Source organism: Zeugodacus cucurbitae, chromosome 2, assembly GCF_028554725.1.
Source record: "Zeugodacus cucurbitae isolate PBARC_wt_2022May chromosome 2, idZeuCucr1.2, whole genome shotgun sequence".
Classification (NCBI taxonomy): Eukaryota; Metazoa; Arthropoda; class Insecta; order Diptera; family Tephritidae; genus Zeugodacus; species Zeugodacus cucurbitae.
In genome coordinates, this window is record NC_071667.1 from 68,635,559 (window position 1) to 68,647,608 (window position 12,050).

The 12,050-nt window shown below is 34.9% G+C and overlaps 2 protein-coding genes across 2 annotated transcripts; one reads left to right on the plus strand and one right to left on the minus strand.

Annotated features, from left to right (window-relative positions):
- The first annotated feature begins 419 nt into the window (after positions 1-419).
- On the plus strand, positions 420-2,313 carry LOC105211862 (trichohyalin-like). Its single transcript, XM_011183529.3, has one exon. The coding sequence runs from the start codon at positions 554-556 to the stop codon at positions 2,135-2,137; it is 1,584 nt and encodes a 527-aa protein (XP_011181831.2). The 5' UTR covers positions 420-553; the 3' UTR covers positions 2,138-2,313.
- Positions 2,314-2,401: 88 nt separating this feature from the next.
- LOC105211863 (uncharacterized) lies at positions 2,402-4,196 on the minus strand. Its single transcript, XM_011183530.3, has one exon. The coding sequence runs from the start codon at positions 4,041-4,043 to the stop codon at positions 2,490-2,492; it is 1,554 nt and encodes a 517-aa protein (XP_011181832.1). The 5' UTR covers positions 4,044-4,196; the 3' UTR covers positions 2,402-2,489.
- Between the last annotated feature and the right edge of the window lie 7,854 nt (positions 4,197-12,050).

Consider the following 12,050-nt stretch of genomic DNA (forward strand, 5'->3'; position numbering starts at 1 on the left):
AGAAGCAACAAAGGCATGAGAAACAATTCAAGGGGTTTCTATATGACATGCCATTAAGTGAAACTTGGCTACTGTATTTAGTCACAAAATATAATTCTCTAACTATGTGCATTTAGAGAGCAGGAAGGACAATAAAAGTCAAAAAATGCTGTGCGAGTAGGAAAAACAGTAAGGAACAATTTCTAGTTGATTAAATCTCAATAATAAAAGCCAGTGACTCTAAAGGTATGCTACACTTCTGTAAATTGCATGTGTCTCCACGAGATCTTTTAAATCTTACATCAAGAGCCTGATCAGCTAAACTCTACACACTGTACATTCTATAATTAGAAGTATACTTATGTATAGACAACTCTACAATTATTCCGAATAAGGCAAGCCAAGCTCTACAAATTCGAAATGTCATTTTGAAAAAGTAAAAATTTTCATTTTCAATTCTTACTTCTCTCACGATAATACAAATTTTGTAATTTTGTATAATTTTTTTCGAATTTAATTTATAATTTATTTGGAAAAAAATAATTTTATTAACTTTAAAAAATCTATCAAAAGTATGCACACACGCGCAACCATTCTTAATCGCGAACCGCGAAAAGAAGATCATTTTGCCGTGTGCTATTTCTTGAAGCACTCAGATCTAAGGAGCCTGAGTACGCAGATTAAGGACCTTGTAACAACCGCGAAAGATGTGATGGAGAAAGAATTGATCAAAAAGCGCGAGCGGTTGCGTCGTTTGCTGGAGGCAGAGAATAAAATCTACGAGAGGGAGTTCGCACACAATGTCAAAACGCGCGCCGAAGAACATATACGCAAGCGCAAGAAAAATTTGTTGAAAATCAAAGAGGAGCGCACACGTCAGGAGAAAGAGTTCCTAATGCATAAAAATATACAGCAACAAATGGAGAGTTGCGTTGAAGTGCGTGACGCGTTGCGTCTCAAAGAAACCATGCAAACGAAGGAGGTACTATTGGAGCAAATGTTGGAGAAAGAAAGAGCTCAGCGGCGCGAACATCAATTGGATGATTATTGGTGTAAAGCACACGAGACTGGCGCACGGCGATACGATGAACGGCAGGCAAGAGAGGATCAAATGAAAGCGGATATGAAATGCAAAGTACGTTGCAACTTGGAGCAGCAAATTGAGATGCAAAAGATGGAAGCGGAACGGCAGCGTGCACTGAACCGCGAAGAAGGGAAAGTTTTGGCGCAAATCGCGGAAGAGGTGCGCTTGGAAGAATTTGATCGCATGCACGCTGCCAGGTCGGAGAAGATGATTGCACATCGCGAAGAATTACTTGCTATGATTGCTGAAAATAAAGCGCGGCGTGATGCGCAAGAGTGTGAACGTATAGAAGAGCATCGCCAATTGATGCGCGATGTGGCGCGCGAACAGCAGGAATACAGCGCCGCTATGTTACAACGTAAGCGCGCGGTATATAAGGCCACCATAGAGTATCTTGATTATGTGCGCTGCATCCGCAAGTTGGAGCAGGATGCGCAGAATATGCGTGATGCGCGCATTGACGATTTGCGACATGTCGATATCTGCACCAAGAGTAATTTACAAAATGAGTTAAAGCGCAAGGCGGAGATAGCAGCGCTCTGCTACGCTGAATTGCGGCGACAAATGTGCGAAGAATATGAACGACGTTTGCGTGACCTACAAGAACAGCGTGCACCGAAAATCATTGTGAATCATTTTGCGCACCCGGAGAAGACGCGCGCTGAAACTATGACCGAAAAACTTAAGTTTCGCAAAGCGCTCGATAAACAATTGTTTGAAAATGCGCGCATACGCGCCGAAGAGGAGGCCAAATTCAATGCCGAACTGAGACAGGCTGTTGCTGATCCTGAATTTTGTAAAGAACTAGCGGAGAAATATTTGAATGAAGGACTTGACTATTTGCCACCGCACGCTAATTGGTTAATTTATGCCTGTCCACAAAAACAATTATTTTGTGAACCGCTTCTGCAAGGCGCTGCTGGTGATGGTAAAGCAGACGAGAAAGATACTTGTCGAAAGCCATGCGGCTGTGAAGCCCGCACTGACGACATAGATTGTCCGTATTATAATCGGTTGACGCACAAGCGTGCGCCAGACGCCGCACGGAAGCGGCTTAAGCGTGATACTTGTTGAGGTTACGAGTGTGAGCATAAAGTTTTAATTTATATTTCAGAAAAGTTCAAAAGCTAAAAAACAACAAAAAATTAAGTGTAAAAATTTAACAAAAAATTTCAAATACAAAAATCAAAAATTGTAAATTTTGTAGCAAAAAAATAAAATAAAATTTTATGCATATGTTTTTTAAGAAATGTCTTTTAATTGGTTTGGTGACTACACTGCTTAATAATAGGTCTAACAAATTCACAAATCAAACACAATTTCATGTTCGTTTTGTTTATAAAATTACAAAATATATTTATGCAATTGAAGGCATATTTTTTTAGTTTTTCATAATTTTCTAAAAAACATTAAAAAAAAACTGCGCTCAACAGGACTCGAGTTCCAGACGCCGCTTACCGGCAGCGTTTGCGCCACGCTTATACGCCGACCAACCGTAATGTGTGCACTCCAAGTCCGTGCGCGCTTTGCAACCGCATGGCTTTATGCAAGTGTCTGGAGAGTCCTCTTTGCGCTCACCGCCAGCAGCAGCTACCGCCGACTGCTTGCCGACGTATTGCTTCGGTGTACAAGCGTAAATCAACCAATTGGCATGCGGTGGCAAATAGTCGATGCCGGCGCTCAAATATTTCTGCGCCAATTCGGTACAGAACGCCGGATCATCAATAGCTAATTTCAAATCCGCATTGTACTTGGCCTCCTCCTCAGCGTGTACGCGCGCATTTTCAATCAACTGTTCATCCAAACCTTCGCGCATTTTACGCCGCTCAGCCATAATATCGGCGCGCGTTTTCTCCGGATGCACAAAGCGATTTTCGATGATTTTTGGTTCGCGCTGTTCTTGTATATCGCGCAGGCGTCGTTCATATTCTTCGCATATTTGGCGACGCAACTCAGCATAACAGAGTGCTGCAATCTCCGCTTTGCGCTGTAACTCTCTTTGTATATTGCTCTTGGTGCAGATATCGACATGACACAAATCGTCAATGCGCGCATCACGCATATTCTGCGCATCCTCCTCCAACTTGCGCATGCGACGCGCGTAATCTAAATACTCCATAGTGGCATTGTATACTGCGCGCTTGCGCTGCATCATAGCGGCGCTGTACTCCTGCTCCTCGCGCGCCACATCGCGCATCAACTGACGATGCTCTTCCATGCGCTCACACTCCTCCGCATCACGTTTCGCCTTATTTTCCGCAATCATGTTGAGCAGCTCTTCGCGATAATCGAGCGTTTTCTGCGGCATACCCAAACGCTTGCGATCGAAATCTTCCAAACGTATTTCTTCCAACACTTTATTGAGCTCGATTGCCTCCACGCGCTTCAGTTCACGTTGATGCTCCTCCTCCTGCTTATGCATCTCCATTTGTTGCTCCAACGTGCAACGCATAAGGCGCTTCAAGTCACACTTTTTCTTCAATTCGTCTGCTTGCCGCTGATCATAGCGCTGCGCACCTGCATCGCGTACCTTACACCAATACTCATCCATTTGTCGCTCGCGCCGTTGTGCGCGTTCTTTCTCCACTATCTGCTCCAATTGCACCTCTTTCGTTTGCAAGGTTTCTTTGCGACGCAATGCTTCGCGTATTTCATAGCAACACTCAAACTGTTGCTGTATCGTCTTGCGCTCCAGTGACTCTTTCTCCACGCGCTTGCGTTCCTCCTTTATATTGAACAGAGCGTCTTTGCGATGCTGTATGTCCTCGTCAATGCGCGACTTGACCTTGTTAGCGAATTCCTCTTCGTAGATTTTATCCTCGTGCTCGAGCATAACGCGCAACCGCTCACGGCGTTGGTTCAATTCCCTTTCGGCCATTTCCTGCGCGGTCTTCACCAGCTCCTTAATCTGCGTATACAGACTTTTGCGATCGGTGCCCTGTACAAAGATAAAAATTCTTAAATCCTTTTCGGTAATCATTTTGTGGCTTTCAGTTCTCTTGTGTTTAATCTAATACTTTAATCGATTTTATTTATTATAAATAATTATATTATTTGAAAATATATTGGAAAAAATTATGCAAAATTTGTCTATTCGTTGAGGCGTATGTATTGAAATTGAAAAAGTGTTTCTTCTTATTTTCCGAATTGACGTTTATGTAAATGAAAAAGTATATTTAATTGAAGTAAAGTGAATAAAGATATGTGGAACTTAAGTATAAATATACACAGATGCATTTTGTGCGTCGCAAAAAAATGGCGAATCGAACACGGCTAATGGTTAACAGTTGTAGGCGCCCACACACATGTGCTGTGCATGCCCATAAACTTTTTTCCAAGGAGAAGATCCAAGATAAACCATCTTAATAAAAATAATCATTATACAAAGTACTAAAGAGTACCGCTACAGGTGAATGAGGTGACTATGTTAGCAGTAGGTTGTCAAAAGTCATTGGTTGCACGCGGAAAAAATTACAATTTAATAGAAATGCATATATGTAATTCTACACAAAAAACAACAAAGAAATCATTAACGCCCTCAAGTCAACCTTCGGCACATTTCTATGTCACCTTTATTTGTCCTTTGGCCATGACCAAATGCAATGGCATGGAATATTTGCGAAAATCTAAACACGATTGTAAATGCAAATGCAAATCGCGCTGTGAAATTGCTGTTATTCTATTACAGATATGCTACACACACAAAAACACACACATATGTATTATAAGAGTACAGTATACACGCTTCAGCCACGCGTAGGTTGCCAGTTCAGCAGTCATGAATGAAACTGCAACACATATGCTTTTTATAAACATATGTACATATATCGTGTGTGCAACAAGTTCAAGCGCTTGCAACCTCTTCGTGCACCTCAGCCACCCACTCGCGTAAGTGTAACGGCATTTATGGCCATAACAAATGCCGCTCCAGTCAATGGCTAATTTAAATAAATTAATGTAATGCAATGGCTGTTGCGGAGCGCGAGAAATGTCACCGCGAATTCGCTACGAAATACGAGAAGCGTATGTTTGTAAGGATGTGATGTTGTTATTTGTGTGAAGATACTTACATGTATGTATATGTATATGAATAGCTTTAAGTATACAAAGTTGCAAAATCATGATGAGGTTGAGTTTAATAAACATTTACAGATACGTATGTGTGTTTTTAACTTGTTGGTCTGAGCTTTTGTTTGGCTTAAAACAAAATTGTTTAAGAATAAAAAATTTAAAAAATATATATTATTCTTAATAATTAGCTATTAAAAAAAAAATTAAAAAAAAAATAAAGAAAAATTTAATGACAGCCAGCTATGTATATTTGGTGGCAATTTGTGCTCAATTAACTAATAATAGGTTTATTTTTAGATTTAAAAAATATTGTGCACTTATAAATAATTAATTTACTGAAAATAAATGTAAAAAAATATATAAAGCCAAATATAAAATAATTATTATATAGTTTGTTTTTATTTTTTACAGTTTCATGAAAGCAAAACATTAAAACAGGTGTTCTGTCAATTATTTTATAATTTAAAAAAGAAAAAAAATGTAAATTTTTATAAGAAAAAATTAATATAAATATAAAAGAATACAAAAGTGGTTTAAATTTATTTTAAATTTTATTTTTACTTTACTATTACTACTGCACTGTTCAATTTTATTTGAAAAATAATAATAAATTCATGTTTTAAAGAAACAATTTTTAATTTTTTTTTTAATTTTGAAAGAGTATACAACAAACATCAAAAAAGCTGTTTCAACCACCGAAAAATATAAATATCTATATTAAGTTATATACAGTTAGACGGCCAAAAAAAATGAATTTTCCAGAATTTTTTCTGAGAAAACTTTTTAATTTATTAATCCAAAAATGTATACACATATTATGGTATCTTTTAACTGTATTTTAAGACTTAGTACTAGTACAAATATTTATTTGAAAAAGAGCTACAGCTGATCTCCAGGAGCTCCTCTCAAAAAAGACGTTTTGCGGTGACCACTATATCTCGGAACTGGATCATCCGAAATTAAAAAAACCAAACAGATTTCGTTAAAATATTGTTAAATCTAGTAATTAATCGAAGGAATAAGCAAAATAAAATTTTTTGACAAAATGGCGGTTACTCAAAAAAAAAAATTAATTGTTCACCGAAATTTCGGCCTTAAATTGTTTATAAAAAAAAAATATTTATCGGAGAGAAAAAATCTACGATTAATTACTACAAAATAGATTTAAGAAGGTCGTGTTAAAATTTGAGACTAATCGGTCTAGCCGTTTTCGAGTAATGTTGGTCACCGACTTTGAAAACACCATTTTGAGAAAAACGCGTTTAAAGTTTGGACCTTGTACTTCCAAGCACTCTGAAACGCTTTTTCAAATTTTTCATTTGCTTGTAACTTTGAAAATATTCACCGGAACGATATAAAATTATCTGTGTGTATTCTTAAGTATATGTACATTAAGAAAATGAAATAAAAAAAATCGATTTTTTGAAAATTCTAACTGTATATAACCCCTTAAGATACGAACCTTACAATAGTACAGAAAATTATAAAAAACAAGTAAGGAAGGGCTAAGTTCGGGTGTAACCGAACATTTTATACTCTCGCAATTTATTTATTTGACTTTATTTATATTATGTAATACACAATTTGACTCACATATTCGTCGATATATATATTGTATAAAGTCCATTGAAAGTTGGAAACCATAATATTAGACTAGAAGCACCGAGGTCCTCATGTTCAATATATGGGGCCTTGAAAACCTATAGTGCAATTTCGGCGATTTTTAGAATGGGGCTGCCACACTATAAACATAGTATTTGTGCAAAGTTCTGCACCGATATCTTCACTAGTGCTAACTTTATATATTGTAAAGTAAACGATTCAGATCGTCTTCAAAGTTCTAGTATATAGGAAGTAGGCGTGGTTGTGAACCGATTTTACCTATTTTCACAACATATCATTGGGATGTAAGGAAACTATTACAAACCAAGTTTCATTGGAATCGGTCGAGTAGTTCTTGAGATATGGTTTTGGACCCATAAGTGGGCGACGCCACGCCCATTTTACGTTTTGTAAAAAAATCTGAGTGAAGCTTTCATCTGCCATTTCCTATGTGAAATTTAGTGTTTCTGCCGTTTTTCGTTAGTGAGTTAACCCACTTTTAGTAATTTTCAGCCTAACTTTTGTATGGGAGGTGGGCGTGGTTATTATACGATTTCTTTCATTTTCGGACTGTACTAAGAAGTGGCTAAACAAAATGACTGCAGAAAGTTTGGTTTATATAGCTCTATTGGTTTCCGAGATATGTATAAAAACCAATTTGAGGGCGGGACCACGCCCACCTCCCCAAAAGAATTACATCCAAATGTGCCCTTCCCTAATGGGATCCTATGTTCCAAATTTTATTTATGGCTTAGTTATGACACTGTATAGGTTTTCGGTTTCCGCCATTTTGTGGGCGTGGCAGTGGACCGATTTTGCCCATTTTCGAAAGCAACCTCCTCAAGGTGCCAAGGAACATGTGTTTCAAGTTTCATTAAGATATCTTAATTTTTACTCAAGTTATCGCTTGCACGGACAGACGGACAGACGGACGGACAGACATCCGGATTTCAAATCCACTCGTCATCCTGATCATTTATGTATAAATAACCCCATATCTAACTCTTATATTTCTTGGTGACACAAACAACCGTTATGTGAACAAAACTATGATACTCTGTGCAACAGGTTGCGAGAGTATAAAAATTAGAATATATTAAAATTATTTTCTTGCATAACATAACATAGTTTTTAAAAATAAAAATTAGATTGTTTAAATATTTTAAACTTTTTTTCAAAACTCCAATTTTGTTTAAATTAAAATTAGCAAAAATTGCTTACAAATTTTTGTATAATAATTTCGATTTTTTTTTTTAATTTTTTTGTAATATTTTATTGAAAAACTTTCTTTCCAATTCATAACGTAATACCTATTATGTCAATCCAAATGGTGAGGCTTATTTAAGGGGAACCCCCCATTCTCGATTTTAAATTTTGACGATTTTCAATTGGCTGGTAAATGAACACAAATTATTTTTTAGGGTTGTAACCTTTCATACATTTATTTGAAGACTTAAAAAAGAAGAAAAAAAAATTACATATTGTTTTTGTTGTCGTTTTTTTTTTTTTTTTGTGATCAAACAAAAGCCCGTGATTTCCGCTCACTGAAACATCTGAAACCAAAAAAATCCAACGGGATTAGAAAGAGTACATGTTTGGCTCAGGTATGAACTAGGATTATTAATTTTGCCCAAAAATTATAGCTATTCATAGCTATATATGTATAGAATAACGTATTAAAATTTGGAACCGATTGGATTAATAGGTTGTGAGTAACTACAAGCGCCAGTCATAAAAACACCGTTTCGAGAAAAACGTGTTTAAAGTTTTGGGCAAATTCTTGGGTATAAAACCTACCTACGTTCAATTTTCAATCGGCTATATCTTCAAGAGTTTGTGAAATTTTAAAGGAACATTCTTGAATAGTTATAGGTTCGAATTAAATAAAAAAATCGATTTTTTGAAACCAAGAATGGGGGGTCCTCTTAAAAGCTCCCAAACAGGGACTCTTAGTATCATTTTATCACTCAATTCACATTTCCAAATTTTTTTATTTAATAATCGTTGTGTATATATTTTTTACTATTTTTTTCTTTATTTCTGTATTTTCACCATTCAAAATGAGTTATTGAAATACATAATATTTAGTTTAAAACATTTTATGTTAATTTCTAATGCGATAAATATGTATGTTTCATAAATCCTCGCATTTGATCTTTGAAAAGAAAATATTTTTATTTGCAACAGTGCTCGATTGGCCACAAAGCAAATATGCTATAAAAAGTTGACTACATTTCGGAGCGGAGATTAAAAAGTTTCACCTAAGATTAACAGCCATTCATATATTTGTTCCACAGCGGAATTTCATATATTAATTACAATTAAAAAGTATAACATAAATTAGAATACAAAGAAAAGCCGTTTTTGATATTAGTGTAACCATGCGAAGAGATTTACTATACGCTTGTGCCTCGACATGTTTCTTAGTGATCTATGAGGCTTTTAAAATTCCTATAGATTTCCACTTTACAAAAATCAATAAATACCCAACACCGCACACAAATACTCAAGTAACACTGCAAGTACGCGTAGAAATTACGTTTTTATCCAAAGTTGTTGAAATAAATTTGAGTGTTTGAGTGCATTTTGTTGAACCCATTGACTCCTTTGCAAACGCCATTACATAAATTGTGACCTCGTACAAATGCGCTCAGTGATTTTAGACTGGCTAACGGTGACATTGAAGTTAATGAATATCCATGCACTTGAGGGCGTTTGTGGCGGCATTAAATTGCGAATGGACAACTAAGTACAGTTAAACGTAGTTTGCCCATGGAAATTGGGTCATTTTGGGCGCACACGTTGCCTGCTCAGCTATAGCATAAATATTTATATCGCCACACATACACCCATACAAACAGTGTAAACATTTCGTTTGTTGCAAGCGCAAGTACATGTTGAAAGTATCATAAGACACATGTAAATCCGCGAATATCGCCACAATATCTTTCTTTAAGTGCAACAACAACAACACTTAGTTTCTTTAACTATTGTGTTGTTTGTTGTTGTTGTGCGCTTGTAATCTTTTGTTGTGCTGTGCTGTGTTGTTTAGGATCAATTTTCTTTCTCCGTAGGATTTATGTGAGGTGTAAATTTTATTGCTTATTGCAGCTTTTTGAGTGGGAGCAACAAAAAGGCAGTCTTCGCAGCGATCTGCGAGTGTGTGTGTGTGGTGTGTTGTTTTGCCATTTTGTTGTTACTTTTTAGGCTTTTATGTTATTTTTTTCACTTTTTATTTTGTGCTGAAGCCTTGAATATACACTAATATTTTAATATTTTTGTTTTTGCTTGAAGCAAAGCGTTTTTAACAGTTATATTGCTTTTGCCATCGAAACGGATGCGCTGAGATATTAAAAATTAGGAGTGAAATATAATTTAAAGGAGTATAACGATGAACCTTTTACTATAATAAAATCTGAAGGTTCAACTAAGGTCATTTTATTCACAACTTTTCTAATTTTTATTTTATTGAACAACTTTTTAGCAGTTGCTAGTTTTAAGAAAAGGTTCCATCATAAAAATTTTGCAATATGTTGGCTTAAAAATTAATTTATTAAATAAAAAAAATAATTTATTAAATAATTAATTTTTACGACGTGTAAAGGAGCTCCCAGAACTTCCCATGGAGACTAGAATGGTCTTATTTATTTTTTTTTTTTTTAGAATATGTGAACTTTTTATCAAATACTATTGAATGCAGCTCAATATTATTTTTCTCCGTGGTTATCCCTGATAGGTTTCTGCCTATAGTTAGTGCTTTCAATTTAGTTATGTTCAGTTAAACGATTCACATACTGAATTTATTATTTATAAATACATCGATTTGTTGAAAGACTACAAAAGAATTCATTCTTTTTCGAATTTTATATTTGTAAATATTCGGAATATTAAATTCTACTTAATACTTTTACTTTTATTTTTTTTATGTCTGCGCCTTAAAATATGCAATAAAATATTCAACAGTGCAAGCATTCCAGACAAGCTGTTAACTTAACATTTTATGTCAGACAGTAATGAATGCACTGTTAATGAAATTGTATAAAAATTAATATATTTTTATTATTAATAAATAAATAATATTTATAAAGTAATCACAATGATTTTCCCGATTTGGAATATTAAAAGGATATATATGTTGATGTTGGTAAAAATCGAAATTTTTTTATATTATTTTATATTAAAATATAGATATATAATAAAATATATATATCTTAAGAATGTTATCAGAAGTTGTTATAGAGAATTAAGCAGTAGAAGCGCAGTTAATATTTTTCAATATATTTCATCTGATGAAAAAAGTAGCCTTTTTGAGAAAATCGTACCCGTTTCTTTTTCTCATTTCAATAAATCGTTAATCGCAAGTTTCCATACTAACTATATTTGGCTGATTTTACAGACATTGTACTGCGCAAGACGTATACCAAGTATTCAATAAAAATATGGCTACTCTACAGAAAATCAAAATTTTCATCGTTTTCCCACACCTCAACATATATGTATAACCCCTTAATAATAAAGAAATTTATAATGACGCAACTTATCATATGCTGGCTGTGAGGTGTTGAAGAAGTGTTGTGATATCATATGGAGCCTTGTGATACGTGTACGTAATGTGTTTGAGTAAATGTGCTATAATCCGATGTGATGTGCTTTTGATATTTTGGTTGATGTGATTGCATGTGCTACGATTGGCCTTAAAGTCACTTCATGATGTGTTGATGTGATCTCAGGGCATTTAATTCTAACATGTGTTCTAAGTCATATAGATATACCTTCATGTGATATGATATGATTGTCATTGAATTTTCTTTGATATACATCGTATTATTATCTTATGTGATGTGATTCAAGTTGGCATGATAATACGATTGTGATGTGATTTTATTATTACAGCACGTCATATTACCGTATGTCAAGTAATTTTAGTTGGTGTGATATTACATCTTCTAATTTTAATCTTATGGGATATCATTGGCATGATATCACATCATGCGAGTATGTCATATAAAATTCGGGTTAAATAATTATACTTAATGTGATATTGAATGATGTGTGTATTCTATAATAAAATTATAGTCTTTGATTTATAAAATACTGTTATGTTAATTAGACTCGTATGACATTATAAGCTGTGATGAAGTACGAAATGTGAGAAACATAAGTCATATAATGCGGTGATGTAAAGTAAAATGCATGGCATAGAATCAATAGCAGCGACTACAGAAATTCTTTTGAATAAGAGCAGTGAATAAGATTAGTTTACATTCCAGAGCGTGTATTGAAATTTCGATTACAAGAGGCATATGAAAGTATA

Bases quoted from the DNA above. Each gene is read 5' to 3' on its own strand.
- LOC105211863 (XM_011183530.3), bottom strand. From the start codon at position 4,043: ATGATTACCGAAAAGGATTTAAGAATTTTTATCTTTGTACAGGGCACC.
- LOC105211862 (XM_011183529.3), top strand. From the start codon at position 554: ATGCACACACGCGCAACCATTCTTAATCGCGAACCGCGAAAAGAAGAT.